Source organism: Psittacula echo (genome assembly GCF_963264785.1).
Source record: "Psittacula echo genome assembly, chromosome: 3".
Taxonomy (NCBI): domain Eukaryota; kingdom Metazoa; phylum Chordata; class Aves; order Psittaciformes; family Psittacidae; genus Psittacula; species Psittacula echo.
The window spans coordinates 65,102,786-65,129,420 of record NC_137736.1 but is presented as its reverse complement, the minus strand read 5'-3'; the positions used below and the strand labels follow the sequence as shown (position 1 = coordinate 65,129,420).

The following is a 26,635-nucleotide window of genomic DNA, read 5'->3' as shown; positions in this document are numbered from 1 at the left end:
GGTCATATATTTCTGTTTTGTAAGGGAGCAGATTCTTCCATATTTCCTAGAGTTAAAGAAGGCAAAATTGACCAAATACGATCCAGAGTTGAACGCAATGCAGTGGTAAGATTCCATCTTATTGATCTGTTCATATGATATCAGTGAAAAAAAAAAAAAAAAAACCAAAAAAGAAATCAAGTGTTCTGATTTCCTGCTTGATCAAGTAACAGATTTGTCTTCCCAGGCACTGAGATTTTTCTGTGCCGAAGTGCACGTAGGCTGTATGGGTAGCAGTCTGTGTTACCCTTTTATTTGAATCTCTCCTCCATCTCATCTTCCAAAAGGCAGTTGTAGTCAGATATGAATGCATAGATACGCACAACGGTGTGTTATGTCAGAAGTCATCAATTAGCTTTTTAGTATGGCATTTTCGCAACTCGAGTGGTTTGAATTAACATTTGAGTGAAAGAAAAGTGAAAAACTTCACTGAAAATCTGATTTCTCCTTTCAGTTCCGAGCCTTAACAATTGTAATTTGCTACCTTTTATTGTTTTACAAGCTCTTAAAAGGGAAAATCTATTGGAGCACAGTGTAGCAACAAACGTGTTGCTTATGGGGAAACAGTGTAGTGATCATCCTTATATTTTTGATTGCTAAAAATGAGCTATGAATGGCCTCATCACCTTTAAAAGAAATGCAGACTTGGTTTTACCTAAAAGTAGTATTTGGAGTTGAAAAATACTGAATTTTTCTGTGTTCAAAAATATGCAGAACCCACTGCTGTGTAATATGACTGATAGTCTTATAAATAGGGTAAAATTTTCTGGCAGCTAGTACTTGAACTGAAAACAAAGTATTATTACAGGTACGTGAAAAAATACGTACAGTGTTAGCTGCCATTTTGGACAGGAAATGCCAAAACTCTTTTGTCAAAGTGCTTTGGTAAGCTTTACTATAAAAAACACCTGTCTGATAATTAAAACTGAAGGATGCTAAAGGGAATATTTTATGGATCATATCCATTCAGTGTCTATCAGGAAAAAAAATCCAGACCAGCAGGCATTTCTTCATCCTGGATAATTGGAAATAGGGTTGGCTTCTACATACAGGGGCCTCTGAAAGAAGATACAGGCAACCACCTGGCACCTACCCTTATGAATAGCAAGAGTCAGGGAGCTATTTTAATACTTCTCCTTTTTGGATTGGTAATAAGTAACTGTACAAAGACCTACTGGTAAAGTGCCATGGTGTGAGAGACAATATATTTGAGGTGGCAAAACTTGTGTTATAGCTGCTTTTTTTTTCTTAACACAGTCTGTAGAATTTTTCTTACTCATTACACAGTCCAAAACTCTGATCCAGTCTGAAACACCCACAGCTAAATTCTGTTTTCATTTGACTGAAATGGCATAGTTGAATTTTCACTTTCAGCACTCTGGTGTTTTGTCCCTGCCTCAAAATCACTCTGCAGAGCTACTATTTCTATTACTGTTATTTATTCTGATTCATCCTGCTAAATTACACATGTAAGGAGGGAAACCTTCACCCTGACTCTCATTTCCCTACTAATCTCATACATCCAGTTCGGTTGCTATTTCTCTTCTGGAAAATTGAGTTTTGTCCCTCAGGTTTTAACTAAGTCTCGGGCAGCACAGAATCAAGTTGACTCATGTTCTAAGCTATAGTATATTAGTATATAATATACTCACTTCACTATAGAATCATAGAGTGGTTAGGGTTGAAAAGGACCTTAAGATCATCTAGTTCCAACCCCCCTGCCATGGGCAGGGACGCCTTAGCCTAGACCATACTGCCCAAGGCACTGTCCAGCTTGGCCTTGAGCACCACCAGGGATGGAGCACCCTGTTCCAGTGCCTCACCACCCTCACAGTAAAGAACTTCTTCCTTATATCTAACCTGAACTTCCCCTGTTCAGACTAAAAAGTCTGAACCCATTGCCTCTTGTACTGCAGCAGTCCCTGATGAAGTGAGTAGTGAGACTTTTCATGTTAATAGTAAAATCATTGAGTTTTTTTCAAATATTCCAGCATAAACACCAGCAAGAAGTCTAAAAAGAATTTTCTAAGATGCACTTTGTTTCTTTTGATTACATTCTTTAGGAGGGACTGCGAACATTGTGTGTTGCATATAAAGAACTCACAGCAGAAGAATATAGCAAAGTACAGAAGCTGCTTCAGAATGCAAAGTTGGCCCTCCAGGATCGAGAAAAGAAGTTGGCAGAAGTGTATGAGAAGATAGAAAGAGATTTTATTTTACTTGGTGCTACAGCTGTTGAAGATCGGTTAGTGCATTTCTTAGTTTCTTTTATGTTTAGTAATTGTACCAAAGTAGTTGGAGACTTTTTTGTAACTTTTTTTTTTTATTAGAGATTTATTTGAAAAAAAAAACCAAACCCCAACCCTTTATTTGAGTCATACCCTTAGCTTACAAAAGTTACACATGGTAACTTTATAATTTAGTAACCTAGTAACAAAAGTTAAGTGTACAAATATCAGTATATTCAAGCCATTTACATGCAGTTCATGCAATACCTTATTAAACAAATTGTAGTGAAAAGTTTTGGAGGAAGAAACTACAAAACGGGTATTGAAGAAATGAAGAAAGAACCTTTAGGTTATAAAAAAAAAAAGAAAGTAAAGCTGTTAAAACTAGGAGGTCACTTTAATAACTCAACAATACCGTCATTGTTTGATGTCATTAGCTGAAAGTGCTGAAAATATTTAATCGAAGTACTAGTCTGAAGAAGCATCTTTTAGGCTGTATGAATGAAAGGTATAACCTTGAGAGCTTTGAAAGTGTCAAAGCTAGTTAGTTATAATGTACTACTCTGCCAAACATTTTTAGATTCACACCTTGGGGAAAAATCTTAGATCTGATAACTTTTTTTTTTTTCTTTTTTTGTTTAATTTGGTTATGGAAGCCATTCAGTAAGGATCTCTAAAATTTCTCATTTCCAAGCAATCTATCAATGTGTGTTGTCAATTGGCTTTCACAGACTACAGGAAAAAGCTGCTGACACTATTGAAGCGCTCCAGAAAGCTGGAATTAAAGTTTGGGTTCTGACAGGAGACAAAATGGAGACTGCTGCAGCTACTTGCTATGCTTGCAAACTTTTCCGGAGAAATACACAAATACTTGAGCTAACCACAAAGAAAATTGAGGAACAGAGTTTACACGATGTGCTTTTTGACCTAAGCAAAACTGTCCTAAGACACAGTGGCAGCTTAACCAGGGATACTTTCTCAGGGTAAGGAAAAAGTTGAATTTTCAAGCCAGTAATGGTCTTCTGTGCATTTCATAAACAATTAAATGATTGATTGATTGATCGATTGCCTTAAGAGCAGCAACATGCTATGTTTCAGTTTTTTGTTGTTAAAAGTGTGAATTACTGCATGGCAATTAAGTATGTTTGTTCCACATGAGCTTAAGTTTTCACCAGCATGGTACTTTTATCTCATTTCCGGTACTGCTTTAAGTGTTAAAAGAAAAAAGTCACAACTGACATTGTAATTACTTAGTTTACCACTGCAAAAATATTCATTCTTGGAAAAAGATGATTGTAAAGCAAAATACTGTTTCTAATTTTTAAAAGGGAAGCACGTATGATATATTCCTGTAATTAGAGTCAGTATGAGATGTGACTTTCTTAAGACGAAGATCACAGAGAGCAACAATATATGGCTCTCTTTCTAGGGAAGGTTATGCTACATTTACAGAGAGGTGACAGGCAACAGTGTAGAACCAAATCTTGTGATGTGCATAAAAATACTTTAAGTGCCCTAAACTGTAAAGAAATCACTGACTTCTGTGTATTTGAATATCTGTGGAAGGATAGGTATCATGTATATGGAATAAGTTAGGAAATGGCATTAAAAAGCAAAAAACAGGTATAATGTAAAAATGCCTTATATAGGTAGTTAATTAGGCTACTTACTTGAAATGTTGTAGCTGGTATATATTACTTGCTCTTTTTTCCACTGTAAAACCCTAAAAATTGGATTCCAAAACATTTTTACATACTAAGATGTTAAGAAAAGAAGTTGCTGGTTCTTCTGGGCATAATGGTACATGTTTGATTCATTTTTCTTTTTAATATAGAATCCTCTAGTAATACATTTTATATGCATTTTTAGTACGTCTGTAGTAAAGGAACAACAAATTAACAAGCATTTCTGATATTATTTTAGCAGTATTTCTATAACTCTTATCCTTAAGCTTGAAAGTCTGGGCCAGAGCATTTTTCTTAGCTATCCTTACATTTTAAACTCCATTGGTCTAATCAAGAGCACCTTTATATTCAGTTAAATCGTATTTCACTGTTGCCTGTACTATATTTAGGTTAAATCCCACTGGTCTTACAAGGTATGTTTAATGTATTTGTTTAACTTTTTTGTGCAATGCCCATTTTCTAGACACTGAGACTCCAGAATTTATTGTCTTTGACTCCAGAGTTGGAAAATTTGCTATCTGTAATAGCAAACTACAACTATATATAAAATAGCTATCTGTAATTGCAAATAGTACCTGTAATGGCAGGATTCTGCCTGGATGTTCAAATTCAGACTGAAAATCTTTCACTAGAATGTGTCAAATATTCAATATATTGCCTGAACTTCATAATAATACATTTTGGTTGATGTCATTATATACTAACAGCGTAACCGTATTCGTGCAATGATAACAAAGTGCTGAAAATACCTGTGAACTGCTAATAAATATAGTACTTTATATTATTTGTCAAAAATTGCTTGTGTTGTAGTAGTGAAGATGGAGATGCTTAAAATACACTAATATTAATAAATGTGGTGTTCTCCTCACAAACACTGTTCCTGGTGAAACTGTGTTTGTTGAAAACCCACACACAGTAGTATAATCTTGGAGCACTGAAACTAGAGCACAAATAAACCTCAGTGTCTGTTTACATAACACTCACTGCTGAGCTGGAGCCTGGGGCTGCTCTGTAATGCAGGCAAATGCAAGGGTGCTGTGGAATAACTAGTTTGGATGCCTCAAAAAACTGCTCTCATAGCATGGACCATCTTCCCTCATTGTTTGGCATATGTTATTGTGATAGACTGTGCTTCATGCCACCATGGTTACGCTTCTAGGAATGCCCAAACTATTACAGGTATACCAGTTATAGATTAATATAGATAATAATATATTGTAATAGGTAACGTATGTAATTACTGTATTTTAAGAATATAATTACAGGTATACCTGCATCAGACTTAGCCACCACACTAAACACGAAAGATAGGTACTCTAAAGATAGACTTGTTGGCCTTGGTTCTTCAGGCCAACAAGTCTCTTTTGGGCATTTCCTTCAGAGCATGGTTTACTTCCTTTTCCCTTGGAAAAAAAAAAAAAGAAGAAAAAGAAGAATTATTTTCCTCATCAAAGCAGATTTTGGAGTGTCAAAGGGCTTTTCCTTTGATTTTTTTTGTCTTTGTTATGGAATATGCCATAAAATAAACTTTATTCCTGCAACTCAGTTTACCTCACTGTAGTTCTCAGAGTCTTTTCAAATAGAACTTGAAAGGTTAATAATTATACACTCATACTCACTAATGAAGTCACTGATGTATCAGGTTGCTGTCTTCAAACTGGTGAAGCACTGAATATTTTCAACATAATCTAGAATTTTAATATGTCATAAATAGCATTTATGCTATATATATTATAAGCATAGAATTTCCTTTAGAAGTATATTAATTTCGCAGTATTCCGTAGTCATTATTTTTCATTAATTAATTTTAACGAAAGCACTATTGCCGGATTTTAAATATGTCTGAGAATTTTACAGTGACTCTTGGTTATATTTTATCCCTGAACAGACTTTCAACTGATATGCAAGATTATGGTTTAATTATTGATGGAGCAGCATTATCATTAATAATGAAACCACGACAAGATGGGAGCTCTGGTAACTACAGAGAGCTCTTTCTTGAAATTTGCAGGAACTGCAGTGCAGTGTTATGCTGTCGAATGGCACCTTTGCAAAAAGCACAGGTTTGTATTTCATTTTGCAGTTGCTTGTTAGCTGTGCACATGTGTAAATATTGGAAGTTAATACTGTCTATAACTTACACTGATAACTTAAAATGTTACCATTCACTTTTATATTTTCTAAAATGGAAAAGGCAAAAAGAAGCCAGGAGAGGGAAGAATTTCTCCTGTCAAGCAGTTTCGATAATGGTATGCTAAAATGGCAGCCAGCTGTGCACCTGTATTTGATATATGTACATATTGTGCCAATTTTATGGTTGGTACATGCTGATAATGAACATATTTAATGAACTGAATTAATTGCTTCCTTTTTAACCTAACAAGCTTTGAATAGTCTGCTACCTGTTGGTACTACAAGAACGTGCATTGTTACTGTAGAGTGATACCTCTTTATTTTTAAGTGGTAAGCCAAGAAAAAAGAATCCAGGCAGAAAAATGTGTGCATTATCATTTTTAAGTACTTCTTAATTGTTGTGTGTTAGTTTGTATCAAGTAAAAACATATGCTTCCATTGCTGAAACATCTCAATATAAGTGAAGAACTTTTAAAGGAAAGAGACACTTATCTCTCTTATATACGCTTTTTTATATATACACTTTTTATCTTTCAAACTGTCATGTCTCTTTCTCAGTGCTCAGGTACAGCATATGTAGCCCTTTATTCATTTTAACAGGTGTATTTATCCAGCACATTTAACTGTCTGGAAGTCTGTAGTTTTTAGTTGGAGCTGATTCAGTACCAATAGGTGAACATTTACAGTGGAGGGATTTGAGGTCAAATTTTTGGACAGTTTCTGTGTCAACAATATTTAGATATATAGACAGTCTTATTATCTTTTCGTAAATAATAAGAAAAAACCCATCAGCACAGTTAAGAAAGCAGAATCTTTCAGTCTTTATTTCAGGATTTCTTTGAAATCGTATTCTTTATCTCTGGAACCCTCTTAATTTATTAATGTGCTTACACTGCATTAAGCAACCTCAAAACCTTCAGTTCTTCTGCCCTTCCTTCCTACTATCTGTATCAGTAGTTTGAAGGTATTTGAAAAATGTTATTTTGTATTTGGAACAAATACTTCTAATATGAAGAAACTACTGTGATCTTCATAGTAGTTGCATTGGGTAAGATTGGTTTTATTCACGGAATTTCTTATGTAACTGTGTTGGACATTTTTTATTACTTGTAAGCTCATGCAAAACAAGCAAACCATAACAGAGAAGACTTTTTAACACTATTTTTTTCCAGATTGTGAAATTGATTAAGTTATCAAAGGAGCATCCTATCACATTAGCGATTGGTGATGGAGCAAATGATGTCAGTATGATTCTAGAAGCACATGTTGGCATAGGTAAGTGTGCTTTTTAGAGTATTAATTCAAGTGAGATGACAAAAAGCATTTACTTCTTAAAAACAGGCAGTCTCAAAGAATCAGCTTACACATTTTGTAGACAACTTTTAGTGAATTTACCCCAGATAACTACCATGGTGATTTCTTATTAGATGAGTGTCACAGCATTAATATATAATTTTTCAAATAATTGTGTCTTTGAAATAGTTCTTCAGTTATTAAACAGCTTCATCACTTTCTTTTTTAAAGGAATCATTGGCAAAGAAGGTCGTCAAGCAGCAAGAAACAGTGACTATGCAATACCTAAATTTAAACATTTGAAAAAAATGTTGCTTGTTCATGGGCATTTTTATTATGTTAGGATATCTGAACTTGTGCAATACTTCTTTTATAAGGTAGGAGAATGCTTGTTCTTATTACATTAATCTCAAACTTATGTGGTAATATCTATCTATACTTTGCACGGTCAATTGTACAAAAAGCATTAATGGCATAAAAAAAAAAAAATTCTTACAAATTCCATCACAGACTGTTCTGCTTTTTTTCAGTACCTTCTGGGTTCTCTCTACAGTGGCCTTTTAAATTAAGTTGGAAATAGTATTTGAGAACTTGGCTTAGCTCAATGTACGTTAGTTTCTGTTTTCATTAGGGTAGTTTATCATGTGCATCCTCCTGTTCAGACAATTTGTTGTGTCTAAATCATGTGAAATGATGGAATATTATAGAAAGGACCCTTCAGAAGATAATTCAAGGTGTTGGTGTTTGACCATATGTATAGTTAGGAGACAATGACGTAGTTAGAAGCATCTTAAAGTTACTTTGCTGGGAAGCATGTTAACCGGGGTGGCCATGCTTGCTTACCACAGTTTGTGTCCTACCACGTTTTGTCCCTTATTTGCCTTGCCTTGACTGAGCTGTGCTCCTCAGTTGCAAAATACATTGCCCTTGAATTTTGAAACTGTAGCCTTAAGTTTGCTTTCAAAATACTTTAAGTATTTTTCTTAATAGTGCTACTGGAAGATGAGCATGTTGATATTTGATGTATGCAGCTCTTCCTACTGTTTCTGCAATATTTACTATTACTAGTGTTATACTACTATGCTATACACAGCTATATAGCGTTATTCAGTATATAAATTACTGTTGTATTCCACTTGACGACTGTGTCACTTTGTCTTTCAGAATGTCTGCTTCATTTTTCCTCAGTTTTTATATCAGTTCTTCTGTGGGTTTTCACAACAGGTTAGTTGCGTTTCCCCTCACTGCCATATTTTCTCTTTGGCTTCTTTTTTTTTTTTTTCCCCCCCCCCCCATCAAAAGGGTTGATTATTTAACACCGTGCCTGTTCATCTGCCAAAATTTCTAGGTCAGTTTACACATTGTCAAAAGAGCAGCATCTCTTTTGGTTCATGTAATTTTCAGTGGCAATTGCAGTTACGTTTCAGAAATCAATCTTACGAATTGTCGTTAAAGCAGTGTTATTTTCAAAGTCAAAGAATACAGGAAACCAAAATTTGGAGCTGCAGTGCAAAGTGAAGTGTCTGTGGGAAATGTAGTCTTTCAGGTTTAAGCTTATTGGACACAGATAGAAGGAATCCTGAAAGATAAGTAATTGAACTAGTTGTTAATTTTTAGAATTCAGAATGAAAATGGAATAAACTAGTCTTTTCTGGCATGTACAGGTTTGCGTGGCAAAATTCAGACAAATAGTGGCATTCAATTAGTTGAAAAGAAAAGAAAAAAAACTAGCACATAGAAGGACAGAGGAAAAGTGAACTGCTGCTCACCAGAAACGTGCCATCATTCAGAACAGGATCCAGTATTCTGCTTTCTAAATTTTTTATTTACTTTTCAACCCCTTGCTCTCATCTAATTTGTGGGGGAAAAAATCTATCTTTTCCTTCTGAATGATGGAGCAAAACCCGAAGGAATGAATGACCAGACTTAGACAAGAGGGTTGTTTTCGGGTTTAAATTGTACAAGAGGAGGATTTAATTGGGAGAAAATAGTATTGTTGCTTTAAATTTGTGGGGTGTCTTACAGTTGAAACAACAGGAGGGGCTGATACATGGACGAGACTATTAAATCCATCTTTTAGTTGACCTTTTGTCCTCCAGATGAATGGGGCACAAGTGCATAGTTTTATCTTGGCTGTTTTAGCTGTTCAAGAATATTTGCCTCCATTCTGAAGGGATACATTTTATTTTTTAAAAACAGTTGACTCATTTCAAATCAAGTGCCATGCATCGGATTGTGTTTTAAAATTAAAACTAGCAGATTTAATTCTTTTCCATCTACAGACTTTATACGATACTGCGTATCTAACACTGTACAATATCAGCTTCACTTCCCTTCCTATCCTCTTTTACGGTCTAATGGAACAACATGTCAGTGCAGACACACTCAAGAGAGAGCCTTCACTATACAGGTAAAATTCATACATTGTGCCCCAGAGTTGTTTGTTCAATTGTGAGATCTGTCTCTGTTATAATGGAAGTCCTCAGGATTTCTGTACCACAGAGTTGGAGTAGAACATCAGATAAAGTGCAACAGAAGGGTTGAAGACCACATGTACAGCCTATAAACTACAATAGACACATGTATTTTAGTGCTCTATTTTTCTTCTGGCTATGGGGAACAGTATTTTAAAAAGAGAAAGCATACCATTTCTTCTATATACATGCTTTATTCTGAAAGAAAAGAGGACAGAGTGGTAGAGTGTTGTATCATAGAATTGTACGTGGTGTCCAACATTGTCTCTGCGTATTGTTGACACGCTTCTGGGCATTGAAGTTGCGACTGATTTAGATTCTTAGCCGCTTGAAATATAGTTCTTGCCATATAACTGCATGTGGCCACTTAAATTAGGAGCAATGCCCAGTTGCAAAACCAGTACCTTTCAGATAAGGGCAGCAGTAGATAATCAAAGGGAAAAAAACATTTTTTGAGAGAGATAATACTAGATGCTTAAAGGTTAATTTAATCAATGCAATTATAAGTTTTTAACTGTGAAATTGAAGAGGAATACAGGATGTTACTGTTAACCCCTTTTTATTTTCTCTTCTATATTTTAAATGTTTTCAGTTTAGAAATTGTCATTCATAAGACTTTTCTGATTTTTGAAAGCTAGCGGAGGTTATTTGGTCATAAACATTTTGGTTTTGTTATTATAGCAGTTTGTTGCTAAACTGTTTTGGGCAATACTGCAGTTGTTCTGGCTAGATGAGGTTATTGTGGCCAGATACAGTTTTGTGCAGTTTATTGGTAATCTGCGGGGAGAACTGACTTCATGTGATCATCAGACAGTCTTTAAAGTATCTGCGGTGAAAGTAGTTGTTGGTAGTAAATGTATCCGTAATTCAGGATTTTCACTTAACTGTGTTCTGATTTACTCTGGTGTGTTTTATGATATATGCCAAGTTGATATAGACTTACTGTGTGTGCAGGAGGTAAGGTTGTAATATTAAAATTCTTTTGTGATAAGAAAATGCAGGCTAGTGTACAGTTCTATTGCTGCGCAATCCCTGTATTTTTTGTGGGAAAACAGTCAGGAAGTACCATTTGACCTGAAGCTTCAACTGAACTGCAAAATCCTTGTTTTGCATGTTCCACATAAAATGAGTATTTCATTTTGTTACAATATTCTCTATAAAAGGACCCCATGGGAAACAAAGCAAAGTCTCCAGAGACCTCTAGTGTTTCCATTTAAAATCTACAGTGGATCATCACATGTACAGCAAGTACTGGAAAACAGAAACCTTCTGTAAAAAGATTGAAAAATAAATGGGAGCAGCACAGGGGAATTCACCATTCACCACACAATTGAACTAAGAAGAATTACAGGCACCAATTAAAAGGGCTTAGAAAAATTAAAAATACTAAAGAGGAGACATTCAGAAAGGATTTGGATGTGAACTGGGAGGCACTTGTCATGTGGAAATTTTGTGGGTTTACATGCAATTCTTAATTGGTTTTCCTTCAAAAAACAGTGAGTGACATCATTTGTTTGGGATTTTTGAACATGCTGATAATGAATGTGTATATCTTATTTTACACAGAGATATTGCCAAGAATGCTTTGCTGCGCTGGCGTGCATTTATTTATTGGACATTCCTAGGAGTGTTTGATGCTGTGGTATTTTTCTTTGGTGCCTATTTATTGTATGACAACACAGTTGTGACCAGCAATGGACAGGTTAGTGTTGGGTTTGATCAGTCAATCAAAGGCAATTTTTTTAATGTTGATGGTGTTATGAACATAGATTTGTTTTCTTCAATATTTCCAGCACAGATAACTTTTATGAGTTATGGCGAGATAGATGGGTCATCTGTTTGGCAAAGTCTGAAGTATGCAATAGGATATGCTGTGTATCAGTAAATAGGCATAAGACTATATGCAACAGAGATATATATCATAAATTCCAACTATTCCTTCAGAATTCACATAGTAACTTTTAAGTTTTGTGCTTAACATGCATTTGCTGAATATCTGATTAACATATCAAAAGTCTTGTAGAGTAGTTATAAATGATCATAAAAGAGATTAAATATAACAAGCTTTTTAATATTTCAATGATTTTTGACATATGGCAGCTTAAAATAATCTTATCTCTACTTGCTTTGCAGTCACATGAATGCAAATTTTAAGAACTTTTGCATTTTATTTATTTTACCCATTGATATTTTGGTCTATTTTATTTGTGTGCTTTTTTTTTCTTTTTGCTACTTGCTTCTCTTCCTATCCTCAGCTAATGACAACCAGCACTCACATGGTAAGACTATTGTGGATTTGTCATGATATCCATTTCATCTTTCACTGTTCTTTAATTAAACTGTTAAAGAGCAGTTAAATATTTCCTAGAATTATTTCAAAATATCACTTAAATTTATAGATAGAAATGTTCTTTATTGCTACTTTATAAATACTTCGTTTCTATAGAGTATAATGTATATTGAGGTATATGAGGTGCGGTAAAGAACCATAAACTTTAAAAAATAAGTAGGCTTTCTGCTTCCTTGCATTTTCTTATTTTGTTCTGTGTTTTTCTATGGCCTACATTTTGTTGCTGACTCTGCTACAGAAAATTTATTACAGTTTATGCTATAAAGTGCTTGAATAGCTTTAGCAAAGACCTTCAAAGTGAGAGAAAATAAATCGTGCACAATTTTGTTGCCTGGATGTAGTGTACATGTTTGTTAGAAATGCAATATTCAAATATCAGTGAAGTACTGTGAGGATGGTGAGGCACTGGCACAGTTTGCCCAGAGAAGTTGTGGCTGCCCCATGCCTGGCAGTGTTCAAGGCCAGGTTGGGCAGGGCTTGGAGCAACCTGGTCTAAGTGGAAGGTGTTCCTGCCCATAGCAGAGGAGTTGGAACTAGATGGTCTTTAAGGTCTCTTCCAACCCTAACCTATGATACTATGAAACAAACCTCTGGTGTGAGAGAGAACACATATTAGAAAGAGCTTTTACAAGGACAGAGTGAATTTCCATTAGACATAACTGTGCACTGGAGCACTTTTTTCCTGGTACCATTATGCGCTATGTTAGGTATTCAAAATTCTGCATCAGCTTATATTTACAGTCCTGAAAACTAGACAACTTATACCTATACACAGTTTGTATTGCAAATATTCTGAATTCCTTTTTGAATTTTATTCTTCTCCTATAGCACACATTCAGTCAAATTCTTGGGAAAAGCTCTAAAGCCAGACTAGTACCTAATTTGCAAATTGTGAATGTTTATATTTACAACTGGATACCCATGTTAATATTTGATGATAAAATGTGTTGTTTGAGATACTCTGACTCTTGAGTGTCACAGTAGATAAAAAAAATTCATTACTCAGCATGCATGCTTATGTGTGTGTATAAAACTTGAGAGTTGCGATTTTAGGCTTGAAAATGTTAGTGTTCAGGAATAGCCAGAGATACATAGATGAGTTCATACATGCATGAATGCTAGTTGTTGTTGATGGTTATTTCCAAGTATTTAAATTATGTTCACATCTGGAAAAATTCAATGAAAGATTTGAAAGGTTTATTGCAACAATATGTTACTGTAGAACAGGGCACAGGTTAAAGGGGCTGAAGGTAGCACTAATATCATAAATGATATTAGATGATTCAAGCCAAGTTCCAAATTGTTAAAATGGCTGCTGAAGCAAAAATTTTTAGTTCCTTTTTCCCTCCAAGAAGAAACTAATTGTCATTGTGGCAAAATCAGTAAAAAGTGAAGTCAGTATTTAAATTAATTAAGTTAATACCTGTGTCAGACTGCATACCATTAAATTTGCTTCCAAACATACTCCCCAACCAGGATGTTTCTCAGTATTCAGAAATTTATTTGAAACTGTTTTCATGCTGTAGAATGATATTACTACAATAATGAAGATATGTACTTTTAATCACTGAGATTTACTTCATAAATGCCTGTCTTGGGCATTTCCTGGTAAATAAACCTAAGATACCAAAGATTTATCTTATATTAATTGTTATTAATTTGTGGTACTGCTTTGTGTGAATGGTGTTCCACTTTGAGTATGACATCATTGTTGGTGTTATTAAAACATAGAGACCTACTACATAAGGAAGGAAAGAAGAGAAGGGACTGTAGATGTATTTGCAGATTGTAAATGTCATCTTAGTTTACCCATGTAACAAAATGTATTCCTCATGTGTGGGGTTTTTTTTTATATATGTTTAGTGCAGAGTGGATTAAATACAATTAAGCTGGGTTCAGAGGTAGGTAGGAGAAACTAAGTTGAAAGCAATAACAGAGTGAGAAATACGAAACAGTAGGAAGGGAGAGAGTTAAATAGAATAATGGATTGGAACATGCAGGATCAACAAATACAGTCACAGGAGGAGGGGAAGAATTGGATAGGCTGGGAGCAGAGCATGGAAAAATATTTCATAAACTAGATGTTAACAGACATACAAAAGAATGATTCACAGCCTGAAGACAAGTAGCATCTTGAGATATTCAATGCTGAAAAGTGAGTTTTTGTAACTCACATTATCCCATATTGCTCTGCTTGCCTCTCTCTGTGCCAAATTAGCAGCCTTATGGAGCCTTGTGTGCCTTTGCTGTGACCTAATTTTTAAACTAAAAAGGTGGGTAGGTGAAGGGTTAGTTGCAGCCCGATGCTTTCTGTCTAGGCTGACAAACAGAGGCAGAGGAAGGCTGTTTCAGGTTTTTTTTATTTAATCTAGCAGCTTTTATTGGAAATCCAGACTTGTCTGTTCAGTGTGCAGAAAGCTAGACTGACACTGGGCTGTCTGAGAGATGCCAGGTATGACATGAGAGTATTGTAAAATTTAACTGCAAACAGACAGTCGGTAGGTGCCCTAATTTGAAGTTCCTGAACTAGATTCCTGTTCATGCACTGATATTTTTTTAGGGCACATAAAATATTGTAGCAATGTCATGACCTATGAAATTATCACATTACCCATCGAAGTAAAAGGTCAAAATGCTGAAGGTTTTCTGCATTTCGTCTTACGTTCTATACACTTGGTTGCACATTGTGTAATTTTAGAATAATGAAATGGATACTCAGAAAAATTAATCTTTCAGCCAGTCATATATTTATTTTTAAAATTATTTTTAATATTTTTAAACTACTTTCCATTCCAAACTGATTGGATTCTCAGCCTAGTTTCCTACAGATTTCTGCCTCATGGCTGACTCTGGTCTCCATTCGGATTTTCCTGCAGCAACACTTTTGTGTGATCACTTGCTCATGTGAATCCCCTGTCTTCTAATACTGGACGAGCTCATACAGAATAATGTAGATGGGAAGGGACCCTGGAGGTGATCCAGTTCAACTTTATGCTTTGGGCAGGACTAATTAAAATCAGGTTGCTCAAGGCATTGTTTAGTCTTTTTCAAGTTTTGAATATCTCTGAGGATAGAGATTCCATACCTTCCTGGGCAACCTCTTCCAATGTTTTGCTTCATAATGAAAAAAAAAATCTCCTAAATCCTAGGCAGAATTTTTCTTGTTGCTGAAGAGGTTTGTTCCAGTTCTTCATCTCCGTAGTTGTTCTTCAGACATTTGTGGGCAGCTACTAGGTTGTTCCTTAACCTCTACCAGACACAAGTCCTTTGGCCTCTTCACAGGAGAGCTGTATACTGCTAACCACCTTGGCTACCTGCCAGTTGATCCCATCCATTTATTTTTTTTCACATCGCTCCTGAACTGAGGTGCCCCAAACTGGGTATGGTGTTCGAGGTTCAATCTCACTATAGTCAAGTAGATAGGAATAATAACCTTTCTTCAGTGGTCATGTTCCTCCCAGTACAGGTCAGTTTGCAGCTTTTCTCATGTATAGAGCACCGTATAGTCTTGTATTCAACCTGGCATGCACTGTAACCCCACTACAACTTCCTTTTCAGCAGGGTCAGCCCGTCAGTTACAATAAATGGCATTACTCCTCCATTGACACAAAACTTTGCACTTTTCTTGTATGCTCCCATTTTGCCTTTTTGTTCATTGAGAAACATCCTGATCACCCACCTAGGTGGTCTTCTGAAATTCCGTATCTTCCTGCAAAAGGGAGCTCATGAGATCACAGCAGCTGTCTCTTTCACAGTCATTCAGCTCTCTTGGGCACCCTTCTCTCTCAGGAGTGCAATGCCCTGATTCAAAGTCTCTTCTCCTAAAACACACTGTCTGAACACTGTTGCTTACTTTCATAACATTTCTCTAGATCCTAAACCTGATTGTCTCTTAGCTGCTGCAGTCCAAGCAACCCACTGTGACCATTTTCACAGACAGTTCTTCCTTCCATCAGTATTAATGATAATTTCTTGAAAAGCTTGCAAATTAATGATAATTTCACTTGAAAAGCTAAAGTGTTTTTATTTCATTATGCAGGTATAGAGAAAATAAACAACAATTCAAAAGTGTTTAATCTTAAAACTTATGTAGAACATATATATACTTACGTGGCTTTAATGGTTAGCACATTCTTTTTGTTCTGTTACTCATGCTGTTGAACTTCCAAGAAATTCTGGGGTACCAAGGACAGAGAGAAGGGAGATCAGAGAAAAGGTATCAAAGAAGATTGATGAAATTACTTCAGTTCATTTGTAAATCTCAGTGATTTGTTAACTGTGCTACACTTGATTTTAATTAGGAAACATAACCGAACTTCAGGTTAATTGCACCAGTTGTGGGTTTTTTTCCCTGTCTGTATGAAATCTGAGGTGTGTACACATAACAGCAAGAAACTAAAACGTTTTGCACAGGATAGATCATGTAGGATTTCAGTGGTTTTGCCTAACTGTGAGTTCCTGATACAAAGCAATACATAGCTTTAGGAGCTTTATTTTAGACAATTCATGTAGTGGACAATATTACCTATAACTGCTTTGGACTATTTTTTATAGATGTTTGGAAACTGGACCTTTGGAACACTGGTGTTCACTGTGCTTGTATTCACGGTTACATTGAAGGTAAGGTATCCACTGACATTTTCATAAGGCTTGTTTTCCAGTTGCTGCTAACTTATATCGGTTTCTCTCTATAACATACATTGTCATATTAGTTTAAATACAGATTTTGCTATCTGTGCTTTCTTAACTGTGCTCAAAACTGAAAAAAGTCTTTAGCTGATTCTATGTAGAATCATTCTCTTTTTTTCAAAGGGTGTAATTTTATTTCAGCATATTTCCTGCATATTCTGTTGCTTCTAGATAGTAACAGCACCATATGATCTCACTTGTTTTTTGTCAGCTTGCACTAGATACGCACTATTGGACGTGGATAAATCACTTCATGATCTGGGGATCACTGGTATTCTACGTTGTCTTTTCTTTGCTCTGGGGAGGAATTATTTGGTATGAACCCTAATATAAATTGCATTGCGAAAGTTGTGCCAGAAACATAAAAGTTGTTATGTATTTCACCTTTTTGTCCCAAACAGAATTAAATTTAGTGCTTATATACAGCAGAGCTCCCAACAACAATCACATTTTAAGCACACCTGTAATGATAATTGGAGAATGCTCAGCTCTTCTTTCACTGAGTGTCTGCTAGAATATTCTTAGAGAAGAATATAAGGATACCAGATGTCAAACTGCCACTGGAGCAGTCAGAAGCAGTCCAAGGGTTGGTTCAAGGAGCTGAGGCAAAATCTCACTTGGGTAGGTCATGTCCATGCAGCTTGGTGCTAGCCACCTACCTTCTGGGCTTGTCTTGGAGGGATCTAACTTTAGCAGTCTCAACTAGAGCCAGGGAGTAGTACTCATGCTGAAGTTGTGTGGATGACCAGGAGTCCTGTGTTTGTGCTTACTATTTGTGCCCTTTTTTAGCAAAGTAGACCTACCATAGATATCTGAGCACCTGCTTCTTTTATTGTTGGTCAGAAGCTTTTTAAGAATTAGTTGAATTAGTTTAGACAGTTGAAGGTGTTGGGGATTTTGGTGTGTGTGTTTTTGCAAGGGAGAGGCATCATGGGAGGGAGGACAGATCGTGGTATTTCCTGCAGCCTGGAGGACAAGAGGAAGATAGTTACCTCTTTTAGATTGCTTTTTGAGAAAACAGGGTTGAATGAACTCCCTCAGACTGGGAAGTTGAAGTGTTTAATCGATGTCATAGTTCTTACATTTAACATGGCCAGTCTTTGTGTACTGAAATGTAATATCTATTTAATTTTTTTCCTACTAGGCCTTTTCTCAATTATCAGAGGATGTATTATGTGTTCATACAAATGCTGTCTAGTGGTCCTGCGTGGCTGGGTATAATTCTGCTCATAACTGTCAGCCTTCTTCCAGATGTTCTCAAGAAGGTCTTATGCAGACAGTTGTGGCCTACAGCAACAGAAAGAATCCAGGTAAAAATATTTTTCATTGTGAAGTTAGTTTTCTGTATCACAAGTCTCCAACAATTAGTCCTAGTTCAAGGTTAGAGACAAGATTAGAGGAGAGGTTCCCCATCTGTGGTATGTACCACCAGTTCCACACCAGCCACTTCTAAGCAGTATGGTGAAAATCACTGCCTGTTACTTCCATGGTGGTATTTACCTGAATCCCGGGGCAGCCCCCGTGCCTCTGTACCAGCAACCACAGGGAAATAGCTGATGCAGATGGAGGGAGACATGTAAATGATTCAGCACTATTATTATTGAACACATCTAGAGTTTATACACTTAAAATACATATGATGAGTATATAGAAAGTTGGTAAGGAATATGTAGTAAACTCATGCCAACATTCATATTGCATGATCTGTGCGTACTTTTGTAGCAAATTATTCTATACTTACACTATACCTGATAAAACCACACATGTATTAAAACTTACTCATATTTATTAATATTTTTTCCTCTTTTATATTTCAACTTACACTTTACCCCTTCTGATACGTTATTTCTACATAAATGTGCCTTACTGTGCCAATGGAAAGAGTATTTTAAAATCTGTTGCCTCCTTTCTTCTGATCAGCCCAAAAGGAGGAACTACTGTGCAAATACAGGCCTGCTCTGCTGAGGCTGAAAAGGAAGCCAGGTTCTGTGGGAAGCATGAATAAATATGCTGGGGCCATCAAACCAAATGCAATAGAACATGTTATCTGTATTTTTGGCCCCAGCAAATTTTCATATATATATTGTATATGCTTAGAAGGTGAAGGACAGTATAGGTATTGAACTTCATGTTACTTCCCTTGCCTTTTTCAGCCCATCGATTGCAGCTTGTAGGTTAAAATAATGGGTTACCAGCAACTCTGTCTGTAGGGATTAGTTAGCATTTTGATGTTTATTCGAGAAGATACTTCGTATTAAGAGGAAAGGAATAAAGGAACTTTACTTCTAAGGAAAGTAAAATTTTTCCTTTGGCAAAGGTAAAAAATTATTGTCTCGTATCTGAAAAAGTAAAACCCCTTGCCATTGTTCTGTATTCCTTGAATGCACGGTTGTGAAAATGCCACACTTTAAGGAAGACAGGAAAGAATAAATAGCAGAAGAGCATTCACAGCATTTAGTGTTTTTCTATTTTGCCATACATTTTGTTCTCTTTGCCATGTATGTTATTTGTGGAAAAAGTTGATCTTAGTATAGGTTCTGCATGCTTAAAAGTGTAATGAGAGAAAATGAGAATGGGTTAATACAAAGCAACAAGCTAGCAAACAAAAGCCCAAGCAAAGGTATTACAGCATTTCTTACAGGTATTGTATATTAATGATGGAAAATGAATTGATTGTAAAGCAGACTTTGGGCTTAACACTGGCAGTATTCATTTTTTAATATTTAGTAGAAAATCAATGGCTTTTAACCAGATATATCCCTTGTGTTTCTTCTTCCCTCTCTGTTTCTTTCTGTCTTCCAATCTGCTTTGTCTAAATAACTGCTACCTTGCTTTAAACATAAATGATGTGCATGGTTACTTCCTACAATCTCCTGGGAAAATCAGACTAAGCATCAGTGCCTTTCTGTTGAGCAGTCCACCATCTTTATGCTTTCTCAGACTTCAAGCAGTCTAAGTTTCTAATGGAACAAAAGGTGACGTTTTTCTGCCTTTCTGCATGCTTGGCCATTTCATTTAAAGGACAGTGAAAAGTTTATCATCAGAAGTTATTTACCATACTCATGTCCATTTCTGACTCACATCAACTATATTTTGAAAAAGAATACTTTTCAGTATAGTTGTTTTCTTCTTCTGTTTAACTCAAAGACTCTATGAATCATTGTCACAGTCTGTCACTATCACTATCATTTTTGTCACTGTATTTTACATAATGTTTGTGCCTCAAGAATCTAGAATTCTTAGATCCCCATTTTAATCATTGGTCTGTCTGTAGGTGAACGCATGTCACATTTGCACTGTGCCTCAGTACATGGAATAGTTGCCACACAAAGAAGTGATAATTCTGATTATGCTGATGTTACTAGCGTCATACAGAAAATGTGGTACTAGAAGCCATTTCAGCCATCTTTGGAATATATTAATATACCTGCTGTGCTGCGATAAAAGGAAATGCAACTTTTTTATTAATAAGCTATGTCCAGCATGTATTCCATTTTATGAAATTTTGTACTTTTTCTAGAAAGAAAGCAGCTCAAGATTCAGAAGTATGTGACAAGTAATATAACGTAAAAGTAGAATAAATGGTAGTAAATATTGGCTTCTCTCTGGTCTGCAAGAAAATTAGTTTTTACTTAATACTAGGAGACTGATAGTTTCCATTGCAGATTTTATATCTTTATTTTTTAACTGGTTAAGATAAAGTAGACATTTCCTCCTTCTTTCCCCCTTTAAAAACACATAGCCAATAAAAGTGACTGTAATTATGTAACTCATGGGGAAAGTTCACAAAGTTTTTTCAATATTGAAAATTCTGGCTAAAATTGGCTTTTAAGTGCCTTCAGATTGGTTTGAACCGAGCTTTTAAGTAATTCATATGCTTCTAAGTTTTTCTCCTTTTTTGAGTACTTCAGTGTGTGGTGGGTAATAGATAGTTAACCACTGTTATCATTCAGAGGGTTTTAAACACTCCAGTTACCGTTCTAGGTTTTTTGAGAGAGCTTTTCAGTTATATGCATATGTATACACACACACAAAGACACGTATGTGTGTGTATGCATGTACATATAGGTACACACAGGTATACGTGTATATGTATGTGCATGTATATTTTTATATATATACACACATGTGTGAACTGTTGTATTTCTTGGGCTAAAGCATTAATTCTGCAAAAGCTTTGGAGGAATCTGTTGCCTTCTGGTAATTCTGGAAATTCTGTAATTTCTAATACATGTAGTCCCAGCGACTCTTTGGCTCAGTGAAACAAGCTGAATTTTGTTGCTTTAACTGGAAACTCTGCAGCTGTGAGGTTTCTTTCAGCCTTTACTTTTAAAAAGCAATAGGGTGTTCTTTAATATATCCAGTCTATATTAATTGATTATATTTCCTTTTTCTTTATTCCTCTTTCATTAATAGAAGCAGCTCAGCAGCTCTGTTAGGGAAAACATGAATTCACTTTAAATTTTCCTCTTTTTGTAATTGTCACATCAGCTGACAGTGTTTCAGCAGTCCCAAATATTTTGTAGCTGCAATACCAGGTGCTTAGATTCTGAGCAGTAAATAACTTCTGTGCTTTCATCCCTTTTTAAGAAATATTTTTCTTTTTCTCTTCGCTTCTCACTGATTGTTTTTTCACTTCACTTTCACTTCAGCCACAAGATCTGCCCATTAGCCTCCTTATGAGATCTCTACCCTTTGCTGCACTTGCGGAAACCCGAAGTGGTCCTTCTGCCTGGGGAAGCCTCTCTGGGGATTCATTATTCTTCTGTTCCTCTTAGAAAACTGGTCACCAGCAAACTGTTGCCTTTGTCATGTGTCGGGCTCCTCTTCTATGGAAAACAAAGAAATAGATCTTGCCATTGCAATATTTGAATACCATGGGAGAAGTAACTCCGTGCCCTCTCCCCATGGTGAAATAACAAAGCTGTCAGTCAGCCTTCATTGGCACTGGCCCCATCACCTCCCCAGCCAGTTGTACTGGGGAGTAGCAGAGGCAGACATCTGATCCTTAATTTGGAATCTGCTTGGTTCAGGACAAGGGGTAACAGGTTAAAACTTGAACAGGGGAAGTTTAGATTGGATATAAGGAAGAAATTCTTTACTGTGAGGGTGGTGAGGCACTAGAATGGGTTGCCCAAGGAAGTTGTGAATGCTCCATCCCTGGTGGTGTTCAAGGCCAGGTTGGACAGAGCCTTGGGTGGCATGGTTTAGTGTGGGGTGTCCCTGCCCATGGCAGGTGGGTTGGAACTAGATGATCTTAAGGTCCTTTCCAACCCTAACTATTCTATGATTCTCTATCACAAGGACAGGTTATTGTCAAAGGGGCAGGAGAGCCTGTGGTACTTAGTCATGGTACAGTTAAGTGCTTTTGAGAGTAATTAAGTATTTTTAACGGAGTTTGAAATGAACTAGAAACATCTTCAGAGAGGCTCAGATGGTAACCTCAGCATCAAGAATCAGAAACCTTGTTTTAATTTTAAATGTCAGAAAATCCATCACTTCTACAGGATTTTGCTAAAACAGTAACATTTGTACCAAACGGTACAGTTCATTCACATTTCTCTCTTGTATTCAGCAAGAGTCTCACTGTTTTTCCTCATCCTTGCAGAAGAGTATGAGACATAAAACAGCCCTAAATGCACTGGCGAACAGCGATGGGCCACTTCTTGAAGGAAATCTTTCAGCTTCCGAGCCATATTTAGATCAAAACTAGGTAACAGCACTGTACGTGTTGCCAGTTTGGATTAATTTCTATTGGTGAAGTGTGCTATTTACAAATCAACTGTTTCCTCCAGAGTTTTTGATGTACTTTATCAATACTGACACAAAATCATTATGTTTTACTTGGAGAGCCTAGTTTTTGCAAGAGATGTTCCATGCCACAGGTAAGATCTTTTTATCTCGGACACTTACTCGTGTAAGGAAAAGCAATGAATCAATATACCCATATTAAAGTCTTACAAATACCTTATGTTATGTGTGTAGGTGTTGTGTGACATTTCTTCTATAAGAACTGTGGTCGTCATTGCAAACTGTACTCACATTACATAGTGTAGAATACATAAAGTCAGAAATCTCATGCATAAGCAGTTTTTCCATCATCTCTCATGCTCTTGAATACATATATAGACCAAATACGGACAGTAAGACAGGAAAATAACCATGCAAAAGGAAGTGATTTGTGAACAGGACTTTGGCTCAGTTACAGAGACTGGGGCTCTGTATAGAGCAGTGCATTGTTGTATCACTGCCTCGAATCAAGAGAGATGGGTGGTCATCTTGCCAAATACTTGAGACACCAGCACAAGTGATGAGCTCCTAAATACTCCAAACATTAGGGCAGCAGAATGAAGTTCTCTGCTTTACCTCATCTCCTTGCCACACCATTGATTACCCCAGTGAATATAGGTAAGAAGGTACACTTTTTTATGCAAATACGTTCCTACTTGGATGCTGTATCTGCTCCAGTCACTTCATGCTCTCCTGACCCCAGAAGCAGCACACAAGGAATGAAGTGAAGGTATAAAGTTCCAGCATTTGGAGAAGACAGATGCAGTGTAATGTGCTGCTGTGGGCTGTGATGCTTTACAGTAGTTGAGGGGTGCTTTTGATTTACTTTTAATGACTGCTAGATAAATAGTGGTAGAAAACCCCAGCTTTCCTGAGCAGCTTCAGGTATGGCAGATTGAAAGTGCTTGCCTTGGAGCTATGTGTAGAAAAAACATTATTTTCTTTGAGGAAATACACATCTTACCTAAAATGCCTCACTTTCTAACTGGAAGAATAAGAAAAATAGTTCCCATACAGCGTATGAATACTCCTTCCAGCATTTCCAAAACAAAGTCTGCTAATCTGTTACCTGATTATTAAGGAAGAAATTCTTTACTGAGAGGGTGGTGATGCACTGGAATGGGTTGCCCAGGGAGGTTGTGAATGCTGCATCCCTGGCGGTGTTCAAGGCCAGGTTGGATGAGGCCTTGGGTGGCATGGTTTAGTGTGAGGTGTCCCTGCCCATGGCAGGGGGGTTGGAACTAGATGATCTTAAGGCCCTTTCCAACTTTAACTATTCTATGATTCTATTATCTACATTTTTCTGTATTGGTGGCATTTGGTCTATATGTGTGTTTAAAAGAACCCAGGCCTTACTGTTAGTGAGCAGTTTGGTATAGTTTACTGACTTTTCCAAGAGTACCTGTTGTAAGAGAGTTTTCTGATTGCTCTTGGCTATGCAAAAGTATTGTTTCAAGCTTGTGATTGGTTTTAAAAGTGTAATATTAAATCTCATTCAAACTTCTATAAGCTACATCATTAATCTTTTCTTTGTGATTTTGTTCCTTTTGCTCCTGTGTTGCTGTTGACAGGAAAGAAGGAAGGGGATGATCAAGAATAGAGGATTGACTGGCTTACATAGCATTTGTGGAGAGAGTGATTGATAACATTGACTTAAATGATTCTATGAAATCATGCTTATAATGCATTTATAGCTTAAATACCAACACATAACCTCTGTGCCTCTATACCTGGAAACTATTTGTGCATTCAGTGTGAAGAGTTAGATAAAGTCGTTGGGGGAAGTGCTGTGCTAATTTTCTTTTAGTTCGTGCATGTGTTCTAAGGTGTTGTCATGCAGCTGTGGTGGTACTGTAATCCCAAATATTTCCTGGCGGATTCTGCCAGAGTGTGGAGTGATTATGTGGTACCGATAAATTTTAATGGACAATTAGGCCAAGATAGCATAAATTGGCTGTATAGATGCTACATGTAACCGAAGCAAGTCGCAAATCAGATACTGCTTAGAAGTACAAAGCAAGTGCATTAAACCTCTTGAAGTTTTAGCTATTGACACTAACTGATTGTAAAGAATTCCATCTCTTTGGAAGTGCAGGGCAAAGTACTTGAATCTGTTCTGTCTTAAGATTCCCTGTAAGAAGTCCTGACTAAAGACATTCAGAGATAAAAAAAGATGCACTAGGAGGGATTGTGAAGTGAAATATAAACCTGATTTAAACCAATTCAACTTGAAAGCAATCCTCTGTGTCTTCATCTGTCCTCTAAAGTGCCCATTATCAGGTTCAGAGATTATGTGTACAATTACACCTGCTTCTGTAGATCTTAATATAAAACTAATCATGTTGAAAATGGTTGGTTGCTCAACAGCATGAGGGGTTATAGCTTTACATGAAACAAATAGCCACAGTGGCGATTTAGTGAAAGGCATTGTTATACCAAGGGCACAGTGGCCCTAAGAAAGAACACAATTGTAGACTTTTAGCTCCAAAATCATTTGTTTACTGTGTATATGTTTTTTTCCCTTCAACAGGATGCATCGAGGCACTGTCAGGAGCACATCTCGGAGTTCACACCTCTTGCCTGTCTGAAAAGCCCAAGATACAGGAGCAGTGACTGCAGCAGTTCCCCAGCAAGAAGGTCTAATTCTCATTCTAAAAAAATGATGTTTGCGCACTGGAGAGGCATTGATTATTCAGTACTTCCATCTGTCTTTGGCTATTCAAATAGGCATTGCCGTCCCAGTGCAGGCTACCGCTACAGTGGGTCAGGTTTGGAAACGTCCGTATGACAGAACACCAAGTCAAGCCTTTAAAAACTATTTATTTCTTTTTTCAGGAAACAAACGCGTCACAGAAATATATTAAACTATACATGGCTTTTGCAGTCTGAGGTAGTGTTCAGACAAACAGGATCAAGAGCTAGAAGTATGAACCCTTCCAGGCTAATAGGCCTCTTTTTATGTTTTGAACTACTGGAGCAATGAACAATCTGCACAGTCTGGTACTGTGAGACTGGTAGCACTAAAAATTCTCTTCATCCTGTGTCAAGAATTTTGTGCATTTACTGCTTCTGTCATCTTTAGTCATTTTCTTTGTTACTTGAAGTGTATAGTTTCAGTCAGTGACCTACATTTTGAGTTCAACAGGTTTAATTTTCAGCCAGAAGCAATGACCTCAGTTATCTCCAGTGAAAGTCTCCTAAGTCATATTTAACAAGTACTGTTTCTGATTGTCCTCTGTCCTTTTTCTTTCTTTGCTCTTTCTGTAGAACAAACTGGTGTTTCCTCTGTGCAAATCTGCTTTCAAGAAACACTCTCTAATGCTCACTTCCTTGTAAGTGGCCAAATCAGGGCTATGTCTGGTTTTCTGTTAGCTTTCCCCCGTAGAAAGATAGGCGCAACAATCCTTGTGTGGATTATGTACATGCTCTAGGAAGTCAAGTTGGCTGTTAGGTAGGCAAATATCAATGTTAGTATCCGCTTAAAACCTGAACGTAAGCATTTGGCCTAAAATGTCTTTCCAAATTTGTCAGAGGTGCAGGTTACCCAGAGTTCCCACTTCCTCTGCCTGTAATTATAAAATAGGCATAGTCAAAAGCATTATATATTTAATCCTTTTTGACACGTTTATTTCTTTAAAGGAAGAAACGCTTTTTTTCCACATAAGCGACTCTTACTACCTGGAATCATCCTCTTAATTGTAAGTTTTTGTGTGTGTATGGTTAAATACTGGCTAATCAGCTTGGTTCGATGTATTACAAAGCACGCAACTGTTAACTTTTTCAAGCAAACCACGAGGTGGCACACGGCTGTTTGCGAACAGTTGAACCGTAGTTGTGATACAGCAACTTGTTTGACTGCAAGGAGGATTCTGTCTAAGTGACTTTAAGAATAACAGCCAACTTGCACTTCTGTTTGCTACATTTATGTTACCTGGTACTAATTCAACTATTAGC

General features: G+C 36.6%; 1 protein-coding gene across 2 annotated transcripts in view; it reads left to right on the top strand.

Moving 5' to 3' along the window:
* The window catches only part of ATP11A (ATPase phospholipid transporting 11A), a gene marked incomplete at both ends in the record, with an annotated part of 119,473 nt that extends 93,982 nt beyond the window's left edge, over positions 1–25,491 (top strand). The window contains 13 exons of one of the 2 annotated variants that reach the window (XM_080613781.1): positions 2–105; positions 2,103–2,284; positions 2,999–3,250; positions 5,841–6,015; positions 7,258–7,360; positions 7,610–7,755; positions 8,543–8,602; positions 9,661–9,788; positions 11,419–11,554; positions 16,757–16,822; positions 17,103–17,206; positions 18,036–18,201; positions 25,212–25,491. In XM_080613781.1, the coding sequence (XP_080469907.1) occupies positions 2–105; positions 2,103–2,284; positions 2,999–3,250; positions 5,841–6,015; positions 7,258–7,360; positions 7,610–7,755; positions 8,543–8,602; positions 9,661–9,788; positions 11,419–11,554; positions 16,757–16,822; positions 17,103–17,206; positions 18,036–18,201; positions 25,212–25,469 (1,880 nt within the window). Of the gene's footprint in view, position 1; positions 106–2,102; positions 2,285–2,998; positions 3,251–5,840; positions 6,016–7,257; positions 7,361–7,609; positions 7,756–8,542; positions 8,603–9,660; positions 9,789–11,418; positions 11,555–16,756; positions 16,823–17,102; positions 17,207–18,035; positions 18,202–19,777; positions 19,856–25,211 lie in introns of those variants that run through there. The other variant, XM_080613782.1, reaches the window with a different exon arrangement.
* Positions 25,492–26,635: the final 1,144 nt, after the last annotated feature.